This window comes from Diuraphis noxia, unplaced genomic scaffold, assembly GCF_037042655.1.
Source record: "Diuraphis noxia isolate RWA-SAM2 unplaced genomic scaffold, SU_Dnox_SAM2 contig0001, whole genome shotgun sequence".
In the NCBI taxonomy this organism is placed as follows: domain Eukaryota; kingdom Metazoa; phylum Arthropoda; class Insecta; order Hemiptera; family Aphididae; genus Diuraphis; species Diuraphis noxia.
The window spans coordinates 47,884,810-47,908,321 of NW_028301711.1; the positions used below are offsets into that span (position 1 = coordinate 47,884,810).

At 26.8% G+C, this 23,512-nt stretch overlaps 3 protein-coding genes and 1 pseudogene across 4 annotated transcripts; all 4 read left to right on the top strand.

The window, feature by feature from the left end:
- Nucleotides 1–461: 461 nt before the first annotated feature.
- Nucleotides 462–1,623, top strand: LOC149060794 (uncharacterized). The gene is made up of 5 exons (XM_089230742.1): nucleotides 462–618; nucleotides 687–908; nucleotides 1,084–1,188; nucleotides 1,266–1,417; nucleotides 1,477–1,623. The coding sequence occupies exons 1-5, from the start codon at nucleotides 462–464 to the stop codon at nucleotides 1,621–1,623; spliced, it is 783 nt and encodes a 260-aa protein (XP_089086868.1).
- An 8,186-nt stretch (nucleotides 1,624–9,809) lies between these two features.
- On the top strand, nucleotides 9,810–11,930 carry LOC149060795 (uncharacterized). Its single transcript, XM_089220178.1, has one exon. It carries the CDS (start codon nucleotides 9,810–9,812, stop codon nucleotides 11,928–11,930), a length of 2,121 nt encoding a protein of 706 aa, XP_089076304.1.
- Nucleotides 11,931–12,137: 207 nt separating this feature from the next.
- LOC149060796 (uncharacterized) lies at nucleotides 12,138–15,196 on the top strand (annotated as a pseudogene). Its single transcript, XR_016189642.1, has 7 exons — nucleotides 12,138–12,373; nucleotides 12,546–12,792; nucleotides 13,419–13,551; nucleotides 13,707–13,840; nucleotides 13,909–14,126; nucleotides 14,582–14,742; nucleotides 15,099–15,196. The product of XR_016189642.1 is annotated as an uncharacterized LOC149060796 (transcript).
- Nucleotides 15,197–15,473: 277 nt separating this feature from the next.
- On the top strand, nucleotides 15,474–18,802 carry LOC149060797 (cyclin-dependent kinase 9-like). The gene is made up of 6 exons (XM_089230743.1): nucleotides 15,474–15,500; nucleotides 17,152–17,242; nucleotides 17,315–17,481; nucleotides 17,560–17,678; nucleotides 17,980–18,253; nucleotides 18,318–18,802. Exons 1-6 carry the CDS (start codon nucleotides 15,474–15,476, stop codon nucleotides 18,606–18,608), a joined length of 969 nt encoding a protein of 322 aa, XP_089086869.1. The 3' UTR covers nucleotides 18,609–18,802.
- The last annotated feature ends 4,710 nt before the right edge of the window (nucleotides 18,803–23,512 follow it).

A 23,512-nucleotide genomic window follows, 5' to 3' on the forward strand; every position in this document is an offset into this window, starting at 1 on the left:
ATTCTCCACCACTATAAATGATTTTATTGTCAGAAAATAATAATACGATATTAAAATTCCTATTAGTGAATAACTCAGTAATGGCCGATTAGTCGCCAGGATGTCGCGGACTCTTAATAGCCGCTATATATATATCAATACTAATAGCTTACACCTGCACACTTAGAACTCTATGGCAGGCTTTTCAATTACCCCACCTGTTAAACTTCTAGAGGCTACACCCGAGGTCACCGCCACACCTATCGTACGCATGCGCACTGTAATGTTTCATAATTTTCAAAAATGACCTGAAACATCCGTTTAGTACGTCTACAGTCTTAAACCGTTGTACACGTATATTTTTCGTTATCGAACTAAGCCATTAAAATATTGTTAGCAAGTTTTTATTTTACTGTTCAACATTATTTACACGGAACTCATAGTGTTTATTTTTGTTTTGTTACCTTATAAAATTTGAAAAAATGTTTAAATGCGAGCAGTGTCCATCCACGTTTATGCGTAAGAGTAATTTGACTGCTCACCAAAAAAATCATAATGGTGTTCGTTTTTCTTGCACTATTTGCGCGTCGACATTCAGTTACAAGACACATCTCAATAGGCATATGCAAAATGTTCATGGCAAGTATTTATATAATATTATTTAGTATTAATTTATATCTGATGTTCAATATTAATTATATTTATAGGTATCGTTCCGGCTCATCGTCAGCCTGCATCGGTTATTGCTCAACCCACTCGACAGAGTGTTATACAATTCACGCCTCGCGTTGCTCCACAGGGAGACAAACAGATTGCCCCTCAAATATTTGTCCCTGATATCCCGGCCGGTGGCTTGAACATGATGTCCGATGACGAGATTTGCATGGCAGCTATGGACGAATTTGAAAAAGCTCAAGACGATAATACAGGTTAGTTTTATTTTTAATATTATAGATGGGATATAATTTTCAAAGATTCGTATAAATCATAAATTTTATTTATATGCTGGTGGGTTGCACCGGTTGATACATTTAATTTTAAACGATACACAAATTTTTTTTACTATTATAAGAAAATTATTTTTTTTTTAATTTTATTTTTAAGTCTCTTATACAACTACGGGCGTAAACGGCAAACGAGTTTCCACCGCCAATACCGCGTCAGCAGCTAGGGCAAAGAAGGCACGCATGAGTCTAGTGCAGTCCTCCGGTTTCGTTGAGATTTCATCCTCATCAAGCAGAAAAATTTTTTTTTTCAAAAATTCAGTTCAATATTTATTTTACAAGCTGTTGCTCGCGTTGCTCCGAATAGGCCTGATGAGCCAAGCGGAGATTTTAACGATGGGTATGATGATCTCTTTATGGATGCTCATGCTTTCGATGAATTCTTATCGCAAATCAACCCTACACAGGCGACATGGTCACCAACCCAGTCATTGGTAACATGTAATTTTTAAAATAAATATATATATATTAACAAATTATTATTTATGTATAGCCTATCAGTCCACCATCATCGTTTGACTGTTTAGACGACACAGCTGATGGATTTGATTCAGATAATTATGCACAGCGGCCTCCATGGTATACATCACCAACGAACCTAGTAGCTTATGTAAACGAAGGATCCATTGATTTTGTGTAAAATAAAAACAAGCGTGATATTTAAAAAACAAGTTTTTTTTTTATTAAAATATAAGGTATATAAAAATAATTATAAGCTATTTACATATCATACATACGCCCGCCACCGCCACCACCGCCACCGCCACTACCACCACCGATATATTTCGGTTCGATAATCCACTGCATACGAATTCTGTCACGTATAATAAAAAGGTATAAAAAGCTATAAAAAGATATAAATGTATAATACTACTACAATTGTCTCCTGATGGGTTTTTCTTAGCCATACACACTGTGTATACGACCCCAAAAAAAAAAATTATAAATAAATGCTGGCTTAGTTTTGATATTTAACGGAATATCAGAAAATACCATGAAAATAAAATATCAAGAACAAAAGTTATTCACTTATAATATTCAAAATGTTGATATTCAAAATTATTCATAGTTACAACGCGTAATCCAAATGTGCCCGGTGACGATGACGTCATTGCGTTGGACGGACGGTTTCACGCGACATTGATAGGCGGCCGCAGTATGCACATTCGTAAAAATTAACAAAAGTTTTTCTAAAGACGTCATTTGAGCTAGGTATGCTTATGTATACTTAAAATTTATCGAGCTTACATTTAAGTATTATTATTTTGACTAAAATTTTTCTGTACCGTGCAAAATTAATCTTTTTTTTTTAATTTGTCGTAAGGAGTCTGGTTATATTTAAACTCGTTTTAGCCACCAGGGACCTACGAGTCATTATAAATGATTATTAGTGTAAGAAGAATTAAATGCCACTCTCCTACGCACATGCACTTATCAAAACCTCGATAACAATATAAAATTCATCATAATATGAATTCATCATAATATGAATTCATCATAATATGAATTTTACTGAAACTTACTGAAACTTACTCATTTTATTGTTTGACAAAATTCAAATTTCAACATAATTGACGTTGTCTGATTTTGAAAAAATATTTGAATCCAGCATAAAAATTTCAGTGAGTTGTATTATATATTTTTAAAAAATTCACATTTTCAAGTTTTCATTTCAGAATTAAAATAGGATAAAGTAAATTAAGTTTTGTCAGAACTATACATATTTTGAGCTAAAATTAACGCCAATAACGAGTATCAGCAACTATGACCATGTAATAATTAATTTGTCATATGAATGGAATATCTTATGTGTGTCCGTGGATTTGTTTTATTGAAAATGCAGTTTTAGGTACCTACAAAAACGTCTAAAATTAAAATAATTGAAGTACTAACTTAGTATCTATTATTAGTTAAAAAATATAATATTTTATATTCAATTATTAGATGGAAAATAAAAAGCGAGATAAAATACTTTTGTATCAACTCTAAAGTAGTCATAAGCTGATAAATATACATTGGCCTGCTGAAAATTATTTTGGCTTGCCTAGTTGTTAGGATTAGCTCACATTAAAAAAGTTTAAATTACTTACCTGTTCTCGTCTCCTGTTGATTGTTAAATATATTATAATGTGCATTTAATATTGATTATTTGTTTATATTTTTAATATACCTACGATATTGAGAATATCCAATATAAACTACTGAATAATGCATATTATTGTATTCCAGTACAACTTACTGTTCTTGGCATTTTCAATCGTGAAAAACGATTTTAAGTGAAACCGTTTTATCTTTGTTGCGTGTGAGGCAGAGAAACAAAACAAATTTTGGTATGACATTCTCTGAATATTATTTAATTGGAAAATGGGTTATCGTTGATGACGATTAATGACAGTACGAATTAAACCTATCTATATATAACTATATAAGACCTTTAGACTATTACCATTGAGTATACCACGGTGTTTTTTGAATAAAAAACAGCATTGATTGCCGATTAATCATCCTAAATTTGTGTTTCAATTCCAGCATTTTTATAGTGCCGTCTGCCATAGAATAATATAAGGATGCATATTAAGTCGTTATATAATATACTCCATACCAGTGATGCTCAACCCGTGATCTGTAGGTCACTTACGGTCCATTTTTTTCTAATAAAACAAAATATCCAAAAAAAATTAAAATCATTACAAAATATGATTTTTTTTGTAATTTATGAATTCTTTTAAATATTCCAAAAATTCAGTAATCATCGTTGTATTCATGCTTTTTTCTGATAGACATTTTAAGATAAAAATGTTGTCATTTAATATCGATATCATCTGTTTATTTAAAAGAGCGTCGTGGTATTGATCAAACTAAATCTAATGCGTACCTTGTACCTTCAATGTCAATGTGTAGGTACCTACCTATCTCAATTCGTAATCTTTTCTGCAATAGTGAACAGTCAATAAATGATGAAAAGAGCAAGTTCAATATTTACCTTTATGTGTAATACACTCTATCATGTGTAACGAAATTAGTTTAAGTTTGAGATTATTTGTACTTTAATAATAGATGTCCCGTTCAAAGATAATAATTGTTTACCAAAGTGGCCAGCTGAAGAAAACAAGGTTGCACATCACTGCTCTATACTCTGTACGTTAGTTCGTTTTCGTTACATTTAACCCGTGTGGAAGTCGTGTTAAAAATTAAGTTCCTGCCTTACCTATAGATGTCACCAAGAGTTTCAGATAATTTTTCGTATCATAGAACCACTTCCGGCAACATTTATCTTTTCATTAGTAGCACAACTATTTTACACTTTTATTAGTGGGAGCACCACCAAAAATTCCCCAAAAAGTAACCCGATGGAGCTTTGTTCTCACATCAATATTAATAAAAGTAATTATTTTTACTGCGTTTAATCTTTTTATTGGGTACTGTTGAAATATTAATTTTAATCTTAAAATATAATTTAATTGATACCATGTAGAATTTTCACAGTATTGCCATACTGTAGATTAGCTATATATAGTCAATAGTCATACATTTATAAGGAAAGCAATAATACAGAGGTGTCAGGTGACCTATTTTCAATATTGTGAGTATAAATGACAGTTAGAAATATTAGGTATCTGGTATAGTATAATACAGCGTCCTCACTAGGATTTTAGAAAGAGCTAAATGTTATTTTTGAAAATCACTTGCAAGCCGCTTATATATATATTTTTTCATATTTATATTTATATTTACAATCTATATAAAATATGTTAACAATTAGTACAATAAATGGAGTGAAGGAGTGATACATAAGAGGGCTTGGTTGGTTTGATTAAAGAAACTGTTCAATAATAGTATTTGATGCTTACGTTATTAATAATAATAATTAAAAATATAAAAATAATAATACTTTTTAATTCCCAAGTACATACTTAATTAATAGATGTATGAAAATAGATGATCTGTAGTTCTTTTAATTTTTTCAAAATTTATATACCTATTTATTTTTGTCTACATCAACATATGTGTTTTCTATAAAAACTACTAAAAGTAAATTTTAAACATACTTCCTGAAGTTTAGTTGTAATTTCGAAAAATTTGTTGTAATTAATAATATATGCTTTTTATAGAATCTTTTATGGACCAGCAGCTTTTAAACTTTTTTGTTCGTGGAGCCCTTGGGGCTTAGGGCTCCGCGGAGTGCACAATTTTATCACTGATCTAGATTATTCTCTTTTGGAATCGCTTTTATTATTTAAAATCAGATGTGCCTGAAATATAACAAATATAATGCAAGTATTTCATGGGATTTTCAAAAGTAATTTCTTAACTTTAAAGTCCTTTAAAATTGAAGATTGAAAATCGACTTCTTAAAAAGCATAGATATACATTTTTAAATTTTTATTCATAAATATACTAAAAATTAAATCAAAAATTTTGAGGTATGAATAATTTTTCACCAGTAATTCGTCTAAAACGTATGAATAATATGTATGCTTTGATTCAACTAATCAAATTGGTAGAAAAAAATATGCTTTAATTGTTTCAAAGCAACAATAAATTGACACTAATTCTGAATTAAGTTATTATGAAATAAAATATACAGACATAAATACACTTATGGTATATGTGTATCTATACTTAAATCTAACTTATCTTAATACACAATTTAGAAAAAATGTAATACTTTTAATATTAATAAAATTAGTTTTAAATAATAAATTTGATTTATTTTAAATAATCATGGTTACCTACAATAATTCTTCATTTGAATATTATGTTGTGCTTGAAAATAAGTCTTAATGTATGTTAAATTATATTATATATAATATATGGTGTGATTCCCCTTCAAGCATGCCCCCACAGAATTTTTTCATTTAATAATTAATTTATTGAAATTCTGATTTTTGAAATGTTAAAATATACTAGGACCATATTTTTGAATTAGTTTCTTGTAATTTTGAATAGTATTAGTAGGTATGTATCTAACTAATCTCATTGTGTATTTTCAGATGCTAAACAAGCGGTTACATTTTAATTACTACATTCATTATTTGTGCCAACTTCCAAAATGTTATTATCAATACTATGGATGATGAAGGAAAGAAAAACATTGTCAAATTGTCTATAAAAGATTCACAAAACACATTTTAGGTATTTTGTAATACTAATTCTGGCTAAAGAATTCATAGCTAACTGAAATAGTCTTAGATTGCCAATTCAGCCCATTATTTTGCATTTAAAATTAAGCAGCCCATTTTTTAACAATCGGCCAAATAAATGTTGAATAGTCAAAATTATAATTATTGATCATATCATACACAGGCAGTGTTATTGTTACCTAAGTGGTTATAATAATATCATTTTTTTTTTAACAATTAACAAATGTTCACATACAAAATTTAAGGAAACATTTGTTCACTACTTTTGAAAACACCAAGTTACAATTACTATCAGACTTAATTAGTTATAATATAAAATAATTATATTATTTATGGTTCACATCAATTATATTTACTTATTAATAATTATAATTTATATTAAATTATTAAATAATGAATTGCCCCGACCGGCCCATAGACTAATCAATCAGCCTCAAAAATGTGGCAGATGCAGCATATGAACCTTCTGATGCACCCGTGCGCACGCCTATGCTCCACTTCAACCAAAAGAGATAATTGTATATTTTGGTACAATTAAATGTAAAGTGTTTACTATACTAAGAGCTATATATGTGTGTTTTAAGATTATAAATATTACATTTATTTAATTTAGAGTACCCAATTGAATCATGTGCTGTATGGCAATTTATACAAAAATATTTGTATAATATTAAAACTATATTTGATAAATCCCACCTCAGTTTAAATCAATTTTTAATTTAGAAGGATTGATAAAATATGAATTTAATTTAATAACTGTATACGTATTTATGATTGAATATTAAATCTATTATTTATTTGTTATTATATACTTATGAATCTTTATATTGTATTTATTATATTGTATATTTTATATAAACTTCATTATTTTATTATATATTTTTATACCTACATTGTTTTACCTATATAATTTATATTTCTTTATGTTTAATACAATTTAAAAACATATACTAAATAAAAAATATAATTAATTTCACATAAATTTGTCAATAAGTATGTTCCTAAAATAATTGACTGTTAAACTTATTTTAGTCAAAAACATGTTTATTTTCAATGAATATTAATTCTCTGAAATTTTATATTTTGAACAATTTAATAAAAAATATATTATCATGAAGTAAATAAAAGTAAGTATACAAATTTAGAATCTAAATAAAACAAAACATAATAGATATATTTTTAGTGATACCTATTGAATATTTTGTAATATTAATTTTGAGTACCAAGTAGCAATGAAATGTTTTTAAAACATTTAAAAAATATTATAACATTTTATATAAAATGTTTTCTAGATAAATATTTTTTACATATTTTAAAAATATATTAAATTGAATATTTTTAAAAGAATATGTTAAAATTATATATTAATAAATATTTTTTTGAATAACATTTATCAAAAATTAAAAAAATATTTTTAACTGATTATTTTTGAATTAATATCAATAAGACATTTAAACACAATTATTTTTTTAATAATATTTTTTAGATACTTTAAAAATAATAAATTTTAATTAATAACAATATAATTATATTAATTATTCAAATGCATATATATATATTACAATGTATTGTAATTTGAAATGTATAATAACACTGCAGCGGAGCGGATGATATATAGAATATAGGGTCGGTGTTCAGCGTGTTTGATAGTGAAAATGTGCGACGCCTAGCTGACTGCCTATACTTATATATATATACGTGCATCATACGCGCTGCATCGAGAATAGTATATTTAGCTATATTTTTATTGTATAATATATTATAAATGAGATATTTGCATTTGAATATTATATATTATTCTTTTGGAAATTAAAAATTAAATTGTTTTATTTATTGGAATACCTATTAAATATTATATAAAATGTTATCAATCTTAGGTGAATTACCAGTGTTACAGCCATAGAGTTTTTAATTTTTTATTCATAGACCGGCACACAAATTATAAATATAATTATAATCGTGTCCTTTACCAATAAATACGTGTATTCGAGTAAGTAGGTACCGAATAATAGCGAAATGACACAGTAATGCAGCGCTCGTTATGTATATATATATATATTTTATGTACTATATCAGAGCCTAGTAGTAAAAGCGGTGAAAGACATAAGCGTCAAAATGAGATTAAAAAAAAAGTCGTATCGTACAAAAGCGCCAAAATCCTAAGTACCTGTATCCCACGGTGAATAGATATTTAGTAACAGATATTAAATTTAGAAAATTAAAACTAACCAACCAACCTAACTAACTATTTTATAATTTTTTAGAAGAAAGCAATTGTTAAATAACTACTTATATAAAATTTGTATGATAAAATTTGTTTTGTATGATTGTATTATTATTATCGTAATTATTTATATTTAAAATTGGTCATCGTCGCATGCCGGCAACGGCTATTTAGTGATTTCGTTATCGCGTCTAAGTGTATTTCGATTTTCGGTTGGCTCGGCAGCATTGTTCTGTGGAATTACTGGATACTGGGTAATTCAGACAATGAAAATTAATATAAATCTATTAATAATTCTACATAATTTGATATTACATGATAATAATATTATATAACGATGTAATATCATTAATATCAACATCATGTGTGTCACGTTCGACGAAAATATCGATCGTAGCCCGTAGTTGGTGTGGTACTGTGGTAGTGAACTAGTGATATATTGAAATTGTTCGATTGCATTGCAATCTGTCGAAGATTTCTGGTGCTACTCACTGAATATTCTCGCTTTGATATTTGATTATTAATTGAACGTTGTTACTATTTAATTATTTAGTGGTTTTGACAGTTTTCTATCAATATTATATTTGTTGTTGTGTCGTGTTGTTGTACTGTGTAACCACAGAATATAACTTTTTCTAGTTTTTACACTGATCTTACTGCAGAGTGTAGATGACTAAATTGTGATTTGTCAAAAACCATAGTAGGTAGGCACGTGACAAGTATTAAGTGTTCCCGAGTCAAACCATATTATTAAGCCTTTATCAGTATCAGTAAGTATTTAAATAGTTATATTAATTTTATATTTATGTATAAATGATGTTAGGTATTATAATTTTTATAGTTTTCTTTTTTAATTCAGGGTGATTCTTTTAACATTCTACAATTTTTGTCTAAAATTTTTCAATTATATATATATTTTAAATTAGTTAAAATTATTTTTATAATTGTTTTAAATGATATAAAATGGGGATTTAATTTTCAAAAATATTAGCACAAAACTATTGTTATGTAACTAGGTAGGTATCATCAATTTTTTGTTCATGACGATTTGGAAATTGTGAACTTACATTCATTTATAGAATATAAGTAAACACTTAAAACTGAAATAACAAGCACATACCCACTACTCTGTACTCATTAGGTTTATATATAATATGTATTACTTATTACTATATTAGGTAGGTATATACCTAACCTAATATTTATGATGCTTATGATATACTATAACGTGTATAACTTACTATTTAAATGAAAAATATTTTTGTTTTGTTAATATACATGGTACTTATAAATGTAGATTATCTAATTTTTGAAAATTGTATTGAAAAGTTCAAAATTGCAAGTACAAAATATTAACTGAAAATAAGTGTAGAATGTTAAAAAAAAAATCAGTACCTAATAATAACTTACTAGATACATAATTTAAAATCATCTTTTCAGTCTCAAAAAATAATACAAATGCCTAGAAAATTTCATGAATTGTCTGACAGAAGTAAACGAAGGCGGGCTGATGAAGCTGGGTGCTCTCACTTTTCTTATAGTGCATCTTCATCAGATGTTGAAATAACTGCAGTCTCCCCATCAGCTGATATAAATATCCAAATCCTTCCATTCGTTTCAAATGACCAAATAAATATAAATTCAGATCCTTTTCATAATGATGATGAAGATCATTTTGAAAATATTAACAATGATTTTATTAGTAGTAGTTATAATAGTTGTAGTAGTAGTGATAAAAATAGTGATGAGTCTATCCATGAACCGTATTTTCAAACCAGCCATGAAAGTGAATCTCCTACTGGCATTAAACATTTTCTTAAAAATTGGGCTATTAAGCATAATGTAACAGAAGTGTGTCTTTCAGATTTATTAGTTGGCCTAAAAAGTAACGTTGAAGGCCTATCTAAGTTACCGTCTGATGCTAGGACCCTGCTGAAAACAAATATAGTTTTTGAGAAAAGTATTGTGGAACCAGGTAGTTATATTCATTTTGGTTTGGAAATGCAGTTAAAACGTTTAATTTCTAATATTCCATCAGCTAATAATATACAGGACCTTAAACTTTTACTCAATATTGATGGATTACCATTATTCAAAAGTTCAGCCGGTCAAGTGTACCCTATACTAATAGCAATAATGAATGTTCCTCAATTAAAAAATGTAGTGTTTCCTGTAGGTATTTATTATGGTATGCAAAAGCCTAATAATATGTTTAATTTTCTTAATCCATTTATTAATGAGTTGATTGATTTAATGACAAATGGTTTAATAATTGAGCTAGGAAATAAAATATCTGTTAAACTCATTGGTATGTGTTGTGATGCACCTGCTAAAAAAGATTTATTAGGTATTAAAGGGCATGGAGGCTATAATTCTTGCACTAAATGCACAGTTCATGGTAGAACAATTGAAAGAAGAAGAACTTTTGCTGACTTGGACTGTCCATTGAGAACTAACGATGATTTTATAAATTGGGTAGATGTTAATTTTAGGCAATTAGATACACTATTGGTAAGAATACCTGATTTTGATTTTGTTAAATCAATTATTCTCGATTTTATGCACCTTGTATGTTTGGGTGTAATGAGAACAATGCTATTAATTTGGTGCAATGGTGAACTTCCGCATAAACTATCGCGACAACTAATTGATAGAGTTTCAGATTTTATGAAAAACAATCGTAGAAGTTTACCTTTGAAGTTTGTCAGGCAACCTAGGGAATTAAAATATTTATTGCGATTCAAAGCAACAGAATATCGTTCTTTTTTATTATACTTAGGACCAGTTGCTTTAAAAGGAGTTTTGAGTGATGAAAAATATAATAAATTTCTTACATTACATGTAGCAATTTCAATTTTATTGAACCCAAAAAGTTGCCTGAAACCAGATTTAACAGAATACGCCAGAAAGCTTCTTCGACATTTTGTCCAAAACTTTAACAACTTATATGGCGAAATGTTTATTACACACAATTTCCATGGTCTTATTCACTTAACCGATGATGTAGAATACTTTGGTACCATTTTAGACTCAATTACTCTTGATACAAATTCAGCTTTTCCATTTGAAAACTACCTACAAACTATTAAAAAAATGATTAAAGGAAAGAATAAACCCCTTGAACAGATTGGAAAGCGATTAGGTCAGATATTCTCTATCCATTTAGCATTCCCGTCCACCGCCGATATATCCGACTTTCCAAAATTTAAAAATGCTCATTCCAATGGGCCTCTGCTTGTTCACTGCAGTGGTTTACAATATTCTACAGTGCTATTTTCCAATTTTACTATTAAAATCTTACCACCAAATAATTGCTGTGGTACAAAAAAAGGTGATATTATAATAGTCGAAAATATTTGTTATTCTACAGAGCTAAACTGTTATGTTATTGTTGGTAGAACATTTTTAAATAAAAATGATTTCTTCAAAAAACCTTGTAAAAGCTCTTCCTTAGGTATTTTTGAAGTTCAAAAGCAATCTGTTCTCAAATGTTGGCCCATTACTGAAATAATAACAAAGTATGTTTTCTTCAAGTACAAACAAAGTTATATCACTTTTCCACTACTTCATACAGCTTAAATAAATAAATACTACTAATTACATAATATTTAAAATTTACTACTATCTTTGAATATTTTTAAATGTTATAAAATATATTTATATATAATAATAATAATAATAATAAAATAATAACAAAATTGTATTTTGTCATTGAGTGAAGATTGAAACTTAGCTAGTTCAATATTGTCCTTGTCTTATAGTATTTCTTAAACCTTTTCCCTTGTTATGACTGTAATGTTATTTAGTTTATTCAGAATGTGGATATTGATACACTTAATTGATGATGGAGAAAAAGTGCCAGATGTCATTCCGAACACATGGAAAATCGATCAATCAAGCTGCTGGTATCCAAAAAACTTAAAATCAAATGTTATAAATTCCTTAGCTCGGAAGCAAATCATGCCAGACCACAGTGGACGACTGGGAATATTGTACTATGCAAATTATAGAGACCAATATAAGTGAGTATATACCATTTAATGTAATATAATATATCAATATAGGTACCTAATACCTATATTATAAAGACTTCAAATTATTCTGAAATAAATTAAAAATTACCTTTATTGGATTAAGTTTTTTCTTTCTGGATTTTTAGTTATGTACCTATATAATATAATATATAAATTGTAGGTGATTTTCAAATTGGTCTTAAAATGATGGTGAAGTTGGCAAAAAATGCCCAAAATTTACATTCCGATTATGAGCAACGGGGACGAGGAAAAAGAACCAAGTGTTTGTCATCAAAGCGTTTATTTGACAATTTAGATAGTGATTGTTCTGTTGATGAAGACTTTGAAGCATTAAAAAGTAGTCAAAAAAAATCAAAAAATACACGACTTATCCGTATCATTTCCTGATTTCCCTTCAATCTTAAAAGGTGATAAAATACAATAATTAGTTTAACTCAGATGACATGATCATAGGCGTGCTCAGGCCTCTTTTTCAGGGTATGCAAAAGACTGCCACTGGCGTGCCCTAAAAGTTATTTTAAGAATGTAAAATTCTAATAATTTATACACTTACACAATACACAAATGTTGAAAAGACTTACTGTTTAATTAAAAAAATATTGTAACATATTATACTATGACAAAATATAAAAAGTATGTATTACACAAATACTTGATAGTTAATAAAATAATAATTAATAACTAGATATTTCAATTTACTAATAGCACCCGGCCATAGGTATACGTCAGACGGAAGTTAGCATAACAATCGCCCTATTATGATTTTAATACGTGAATCAAACGTTGTCACTGCCGTTAGTCTGATATCATTTCTATCATTTTTTTTAAATAATTTTTTATCATTATAAATATTTTAATATAGGTACGTACTAATTATTTTTCTTGTGCATAAAAGGTTTTTTTCTTGTGTCGATTTTCAAAGAGCTTCAGGGTATGCAGCTGCATACCCTGCATACCCCCTGCGCACGCCTATGGACATGATCATAATATTGAGTTATGTAAAGTATATTTATTTATATTACAATTTCTATAGATAATACTAGTGATGACACTCTTCTAAGCACTTCTAATTGTACAACAGCTAGTAAAACTTTATTGTCATGTCAAGATATGTATAACAATGAAACTTCAGTGGTATCTACTCCAACATGTAGTTCTACAAGTAAGTCAAATGTTAAAATGTTTTTATTATTTGAGTGTTCCTGTAGTTATAATAATATTATTGTTATGCTATATTGTTATATTGTTATATATATTGTTATAATTATATTATTGTTAACAATATTATTGTTGTTTTATATGACTTAAAATATTTTTTAAGCAATATATCTACATCAAATGCTTATCAATGTAAATTAGCAAAAAAATCACATTCTTGTACTTTCCAAAATGGTATTATTAATGACCAAGGAACCCTGCTACTTGCTATGGCTCATCAATTATGTAAACTATCTGGTAAAGATTAAAAAGGCGTTAAATTAACTAGATTGCATATCAATTAAACAATTTTATTTTTATTATAGCTGAAAATAAAAAAATAACTTCAAACATATTTTACATTAAACAAGAATTAAATTCATTTATTGAGAATAAAAAATCAAGCCATTGCAATGAGCATGTACCAACCAGTTCCAGTGCTAATGAAAATTTACTTTCACCATTCCCTTTAAAAAATGAAGATGAACTTACGTTAATTGAATCAAAATTAGTGTCTGAAGATTTATCATTCACTAGTAAATTGGTATGTAAATAAAATTTTAAATTATTTGTTGTTATAATTTCAATCAATATTATGATCTCCATATAACCTAATAATTATAACAATTTATATTTACTATATCATTATGTTATACAGGTATTTGAAATTATAATTATAATAAATATATTTTTATATTTTTAAATAATGTAAAGGGATTAAATTGTCTAGGTATAATATACACAAATGCCGTTTAATATTTAATATTCTACATCTACAATAAATTATATATATTATTCAGTATTTAAGTACACTATTACATGTATTATAGACTATAGTACTTATAATGTATTAATTGTATACAAATATTAATTTTCCTTTGACCAATTAAACCCTTAAATTGAATCATTTTTAAAGTTATAATAAAAACAAAAATAATCTTTTATGTATTACAAAATGTAATATTTCCTCTATAATTATTTTATACATATATTTTATAGGTAACTTCATTTGTATTTGCCTCAGAAGGAAAATCATTACAAAAAGTAACAACGAACATGCTAAAACCCATATTTTCTTATGAGCTAGCTTCACAATATAGCTGGAAAGGCCAGAAAAACAAAAAAAAAATTACATACTTTGAACATTTTTAAAGTTATTATAGGTAAATATAAATTAATTTCGTTTAGCATACTTATAAAAGATGTTTAATTTTTCTTATTTATAAATAATTTTTTTTTTTAATTTTTCATTGCTTTTATTAATTAAAGATCAAGAAAAAACATTAACAATTTATAAATCTGAATCAATTGTATTATAATATTATTAACGGCATACTAACACTTACATTTTTAGTTTTATTTAAAAATAATTCAAATATATAAAAGTTTCTTTAAAACTTAAAACTCCATGAGATTTAAGTATTAATTTACCACCTAGTTTCATACCTCTAAATTATTTTTCTTATTTAAAAAAAAATATATTTACAAGATACATATTTTAACTAATTTATTATATTTGATGCAGTCGGCAAGAAGTTTCCCAAAGAAATTAGTGTTAAATGTACTGTTATTCAATCAATTCAAACATGGTTTGCTAGAGCGCCCTATCAGTAAGTTTTTTATATTATCATTATATATGCAGTAAAACCTCCTTCAAAGGACACACTCTAAGACTGAAACTATTTTATAATAGAATATGTCTATAACACTATATACATATTACATATATGCAATACTATATTCATGAATAACTTTATACAAAGAAATGCTAGTTGGAAGGTTTTACTACATTACATTGATTTTGAATGAACATACATATATATATATTATATATATATATATATTCCTCGCCTAATCACAAATAAATGATTCCTTACACCATTATGATATAATGTCAATCTACGAACAACCATTACTGGTAACACAGTCTGAATGTAAATAACATTTTAGGGAAATGAAATTTGTACTGTCAAAAACCATATAGTTTTACTTAGACATTCTCTTGTGAAAAAGAAAAAAAGTATATCAGTCATTAAAAATTATTTGATTTAGTATTTTTAAACTTTTTTATACCCTAATTTTTATAAATACTTCCAACAAAACAATTTTTTTTATATCTACAAAATAGTATTTGAGTATTAAATTTTTGTTTCTATTTTAAATCTAAACAAAATACAAACATATCATAATTTGAATAATTTTAAGATGAGGTGTATCATTTAAATTTTTGTAATTAATATATGTATATAATATTCTTTTTTAAAGGATTGAAGCCGTATTAAAAAAAAAAAAGAGGATAGCACTGGAAACGTCACAGCTAATCAACACAAAATGTCACCAACACAGCTGCAAAATTCTGACAGTGAAAAACATTGCAATCAAGCGGGCTTATAAATGCACTAATTTCGATTATTTTTTTTTATTTTTTTTTTCACACAGGACTACCAGAATTATTATTTGTTATTTTAATATTATAATTTACTTTAATAAAGGAACAATGGATATGTTCATATTATGACTTTTTTTCTTATTATTTATAGATATAAACAATAAACACACAATATATGTACAAATATAAGTACTTTTATTACTTCACTGATATTTAAAAACATTTAATATAATAATTTAAAAAAATTTTTTTTATATAATATTGGTATAAAAAATATTTTTGAATGATTTATAAGAATATTTTTAAAATCATTTATAAGAAAATTTTTAAATATTTTTAAAATAATTTGAAAATATTTAAAAAATATTTTTAATAAACATTTATTTCATATTTTTAAAATAATGTTTTAACATTTTATTTTCAATGGAAAACTGGCCATTCAAACACTTTATTAACGTTTAAAAAAAAACTTATAAACCTTTTTCTATCATTTTTTAAAACATTAAATAAATATTTTTTTGTTTCTTATATATTTTTAACTTCAGTTTCCAATCACTGCTTTGAGAGAATCTCGAATCCTACAACGTTTAAAAAATGAAAATGTTGTCGAATTGATTGAAATTTGTCATAGAAAAGGTAAATGTTATTAGAGATTGATAAAATGTTATACTTATTTGAAAAAAATAAAAATATTTTAGTTGAGAAATAATAGTTATTTATAAATATTTAAATATATTTATTTTATTCTAGTCTTATGAGAATCCATTATGTTAGGAAGCAATCTGTCTTAATTTGTTCTAATTTGATTAAATTCAGTTCATTATGGTCAACAAACAAATTACATAGAAATATTATAAAATATATAATCTACTAATTACGTAATAAAAACAAACCAATATAATAAATAAAAAATATAATTAATTTCACATAAATTTGTCAATAAGTATGTTCCTAAAATAATTGACTGTTAAACTTATTTTAGTCAAAAACATGTTTATTTTCAATGAATATTAATTCTCTGAAATTTTATATTTTATATTTTATATTATCATAAAGTAAATAAAAGCAAGTATACAAATTTAGAATCTAAATAAAACAAAACATAATAGATATATTTTTAGTAATACCTATTGAATATTTTGTAATATTAATTATGAGTGTTATATATTTTTAACTTCAGTTTCCAATCACTGCTTTGAGAGAATCTCGAATCCTACAACGTTTAAAAAATGAAAATGTTGTCGAATTGATTGAAATTTGTCATAGAAAAGGTAAATGTTATTAGAGATTGATAAAATGTTATACTTATTTGAAATTAATGTAATACAATTATTGTTTAATAGCATGTAAAGAAAATGAATATCGATCATCATTTTTTTTTGTATTTGAATTTTGTGAACATGATCTAGCTGGGTTACTAAGAAATACTACTGTACGATTCAACTTATCTGAAATTAAGGAAATTACCCGTCAAATATTCAATGGCCTGTTCTATATACACACAAATAAGGTGAATTTATTGTCCAGATAATGAAAATTATATAAATTTATATAAAATTAAACTAATAATGTATACCTACCTAAATAGATTTTACACCGTGACTTGAAAACATCAAATATATTGGTTACAAAACAAGGAATTCTGAAATTGGCAGACTTTGGTCTAGCCCGTGAATTTAATGAACCTACAACAGATAAGCCCAATAAGTGAGTAAAAAATCATTCATTTAATATTAGATAATATAGGTACTCATTCATCCATATCAGGATAATATTCATTATACAACAAACAACCAAGCGGTGGTATACATTACCGTTATACTATATTTTCATATATATACCTATACCTTTTTAGTTTTTTACCCAAAGATAGAATATATTTCCAATGTTTAATAAATAATGGCACAATTATTATTTTCCAATTTGATCAAAAACTCGTTATTTGTACAATTTATCATTATTATTTCTATGCTGGTTTACCAATTATGTCAATCTATATTCCATGTAGTTATACTAATCGCGTAGTAACACTCTGGTATCGCCCTCCCGAGTTACTGCTTGGCGAACGTAATTACGGACCAGCTATTGATATGTGGGGAGCTGGATGCATTATAGCTGAACTTTGGACTCGTTGTCCAATAATGCAGGGTTCGTCGGAGGTGGATCAATTAAAATGGATATCATTTTTACGTGGAAAAATCACTCCAGAAGTTTGGCCAAGTGTTGTGAAGTACGATTTGTATAGAAATATAGTACTACCAGAAAATCCTCAACCGGGAATAGTAAATATTTTAAATCATTCAAACTTTGTTTCTTAGACTTAGACCACTTAACGTTTATTTACAGATGTGGAATCGTCTTATGCGTCGTATTTCTAACCCTCAAGGATGCAACCTCCTTGAACAATTACTTTTTTTAGACCCAGAAAAGAGATGCACTGCCAACTTAGCTTTAGACCATGATTTTCTTTGGACAGATCCCATGCCAGATAAATTAACAAATGTCATGTCCAGAATTCATACATCTAATTTTGAGTACACATCTCAACGTGCTAACAATAATCGGCCAATTGTCAACCAGACAGGAGGTATCAACGACGGTGCGTCAACTTCAGGTTTTCCCGATCGTATTTTCTAATTTTTAAATTAAAATCAAAATATTCAGTTTTATAAAAAAATTTAAATAGGTTTAATGTTATTAGTAGAGTTAGATAACTTTCTTGGGGGATAAATATTTTTTAACTCCAACGTTATATTTATATTTTTTTTAGCCAGTAGTTAGTAATTAGGTTAAATATATTATATAAAATGTTTTATTCGCATGATTTTACCAATGACAATTATTAATTTCTTTACAGTTAATTATATTATGCTTTGTATGTGATACATTTATGATTTATAATTGTTTTACAAATGTTTTTTTTTTTTTTTTTGTCTAATGTGACTATTAGAAATAAGATAATTCTATTGAAGAAATATGTTAAAAATGTTAGATTTAAGCATATTTACCATAATTTAGTATACATTTTTGACAATACATGGTAATATTGTTAAGCTTTTAATGTACCTATTTATTTTATTAGTTAGGATCTTAAACACTTCCATAGAGTTTTGAAAAATAAAAACAAAAAAATGTGTACTATACTATTAATTGCCTCTCAGCGTACATAGGTCACATACATACATATTCGCATTGCAATCGTGAAATTTGGGGTGCCAGCCAGATGGTAACATATAAATATAACAAATATAAATATTCAACAATACATTTTACCTATGTCAAAGTAAATGTATTGTTGCTTAACGTACCTACCCACACACACAGTCGTATAGATTACGGTAAAAGGAAGTCGGACACAATTTTACCGCCATAGAGGCGACACCGCTAATACAAAAGAATTCTTTTGCCTGCTGCAGCAGTGTGTGGCCACGGTAACCTAACCTTTAGGCATACATATCAGGGTTCCTATACACCAATGACCACAGTATATAAATGTCTTTATATACAGGGTGAAACAGAAATATATAACGTGAAACATATAAAAGATATGACATTCGGTTAGGTATATCTTTCTGTTTCACAATGTATATTGTATACTTTATATGATACACCATATACGTATACGATAAACATGTGATATTATAGGTATTGTAGGTTAGTCAGTACGGATGATATAATTATAGTAAAAAAATAACAGTAAAACACATAGAAGAAAAATATAGCATAATCAATTTAGTAGGAATTTACAGTAATAACAATCTAATCGCAATTATATTTTTTTATGGGCAATCAGCTTAGGTACCTATGTTAATTAATGAATTCAATAAATATATTGAGATCTGAGTAAAAACAATATTAATGAAATTTAAAAATCAACAGGATGAGTATCAGATGACTTAAAGTTTAAAATTATTAGTATTAGCCAATAAGTAGGTACACTCGATTGCCCCATTCCACTGAGGCATAAAAAACAATGTATCAAAAGTACATAATATTATAAATATGGGACTGATATTATATTTGCCCGACACTCGAATAACAAGACACTTTATATGTGGTATAGATTGTAAGTACAAATTTAGTACAAATTCTACTTTCTTTAAATTTTTAAAAATACTATAATTTTGATTTCATTCCGTTTGTTTCTATTTTAATAATTTTTCTAATATAAATCGGTAGATGACACAAATCCGTGAAACTATATCATCAAAATATAGTGGTTAAATATTAGATTGTAAATTTTATAAAGAACCTATTTATTTAATTAAATATGTAAATATAAAAATAATCTAGTAGGAACAGTAAAGATATCAGATATCTATGAATTTATTAAAGACCTAGCCAATAGCTGTAGAAGGGGTGTATCCCCCTTGCGAATGACTATGATTGTATTTTATAATCATAGGTGCTAATAGGGGGGCTTAGGGGGTATAGCATTCCCAATCACCCTTAAATAATGTCCGTGTTTATGTATCAAAAACATATTTAAAAAAAAAATCTAAGATGAGAAAATACATAATAGCTTAAGCACATTATTATACTATTCTAAATATTGTAATTTAATAACATTTATATTATTATACAGCAGAAACCCCTTTGGGACCAAGGTGAAATGTATCAAATAACCGATTGTTTCTAATATGCGGTTTCTACAGAATTATAGTATTATTATACATATTGTATGCATATTTTGTATATTTAAATGCACTTATTAATACTTAAAAACAATATAAAACGGTAAGAAATTATTTAAAAAAATGCACAAGCGAAAATGGTTCAACGAAAAAACAAATACAACTATTTTTTTTTTTTATCGTAACGGTACCAATAAATAATAATAACATAAAAATGTGTACTTTGAAACGGTAATTAAATCATAAACATACCACATGTTTATATGTTTAAACTTTGAATAAACGTTTGTTTTTTATCTGTCAACTTATTAGTCCATGCGAGTTAATTGAGTATTTCGATATATTTAATAAGACATCGATCATCCAAATAAACGGAACAATCATTCTACATGTGTGCAATGATGGCAATAAATACACGTCATATACAATATAATATAAAATCATGTTTAAATATTCACATGAGAGCTCAAATCACGATGGGTACCTATTGTACCTATGTGGCAACAGGTTATATATATAATAAAATGTCACAATTGTTTAATCTATCCATCATTAATGCTCAATCCCACAATCTAAACTTTGGGTTTACAAATACAAAATGTATTTACTAAATCTTTTGATTAACAAATTTGATGTATCATATTATGTTTATTCGTAAATATTGGTAATTCTATAATAGGTATTGGTCGCCCGAAGTTCAAACATTATTAACACAATTAATAAATTCTATTCTATAAAAAGGGCGTAGGCACGTATTTCATGACTCAACATTAGTCATAACTCATAAGACATGAGTGAAAACCAAGATAGTTAATGATTTATATATATATGTAACATAGCAATTAGGTACCTATTATCGATTATCATAGAAATTATATTAAAATATTTGGCTTCATACAAATTCCGATCGACTGCCACTAATTGCATTTCGATTTTTTTTTCGTGTAGGTACCGCCTACTTCATATTTGTGTATAAACTGTCAGTTGCAATTATTGTGATTTATTAATTAGTTACTATCATAATTAAATTAAAATATTAAAGCATACCTACATACAAATGTAAACGAGAACTGTTTAATGAATTGGAATCTGCTAATTTGTTTAGATTGAAAATCTGTCACTATACCTGTTTTAAAAATTGTCTTTATTTAATTGAGTTGTCGCACATTTGAATAGTTATTTAAATTAGGGTTTCATTGTATAGTATAATTATAAGTTTTTAACCACCAGATGATTGGTTGGGATACAATTCGGACGTGCTGAATAAAACCCTAGGACCTCATAAGTGGGGAATTGTAAGTTCCTACATGAAAAAAAGGTACGCGTGTTAGTTCCCACGCGGTAAAAAAGTTACATATGTAAGTTCTAACACGGTGGAAGACAAGTACATACCTATCTAAAAAAAATATTCTATATTTTGTATATAGTATTATAAGTTTTATTATATATTTTACTTTCATAAATTTTAATAGTAAGAAAAAAAATATATATTTCAGTTTTATAATATTATAACTATAATAGGTCATCAAATTGATGATATTAAAATTATAGGTATTTAGAAAAATATAGGTAATAATGTGGGGTAAGTGATGAAATGATATAATCACATTTGTTTCAATCGCTATACATAATGGTGCCTATAAAATTATAAAAGTATAGAATCTATGAATATAGATTATCGATAAAGCTGACAAGATAACTTTTACATTGAAAACTTATAATTATAGATTACATTATTATTACCTATATTAAAATGTATGCCGATATCGTATGATAAATTGTAACCTAAATTTCTGATATTAGATTGATAACATAAATTATGTATAATATTTTATAATATATATTAATATATATTATAATTATAAAAATAATATACGCAGTATGGGAACTTACAAACGTACCTATTTGTTATATAGTGTTGGAAATTACATATGTCTCTTTTTTACCTGTTAGGTCTCATTTAAGAACTTAAATTCGCCCTCATAAGTATTATACCTTTTTATTCCTTTTTATTTGGGTTGCAATAAAAACGCAGCATACGTAATCATTTGGTTAAAGATTTACTTATTAAAATATTATATTAATTATACTCACTAGACACTTGTTAGCTAGTGGAATACAATTAATGTGGTTAATGTTACATATAATATTACATTTATATTAAAAAGACGACACACCAGCATATGCGCTGTCTTCGTCTTACAACCGTAAAACTGTAGATACCTAATAATAGATAACAACTATGTATGTGTCATAGCGTTGTTATATTTTTGATAACATAAATATAACTAAAGTTATCAGCTTTAGAAAATACATTTATTTTTTATTTTTTCATATTTTAATTATTAAAAATTATTGGCTTGTGCCATCAACAAACTAACATATAAAGCTTTTACCTATGTGTTGTGGAATTCTGATAATGCTACCATAAATACTGAGGGAGAAAAGTTGTCATGCGCAAATACAGTTTTTAAGTAGATAGGTATATAAAATGTTGTATTTTATTTAATATTATAAAAGTGTATTCTTTAGGTGTTTGTGTGCATCCGTGCAGAATACTAACTGTTGTCCATTGTGTGACACATGTATAGAGCATGTTATTATACACAATATATATATATATATATATTCTAAAATGTATATACCTCAGGGGTTCAAACAGATCCTACAAAAATATTTTTTCCACCGATACAATATAAATGCCCATCACAATAAATTACACACACGTAAGACATATGTATAGACGTTTGAGATGTTTTGTTAAGTGAAAGGTCAAAACGAATTATTTCGTTATATCTCATTATTTGGTTTTAATCAGCGGGGGGTGAATTCGGGTCGTTTGGGATTATAGTACATTGATATACAATATAATATAGACACGAAAAAATAGTGCGCAGTGTCTTATCG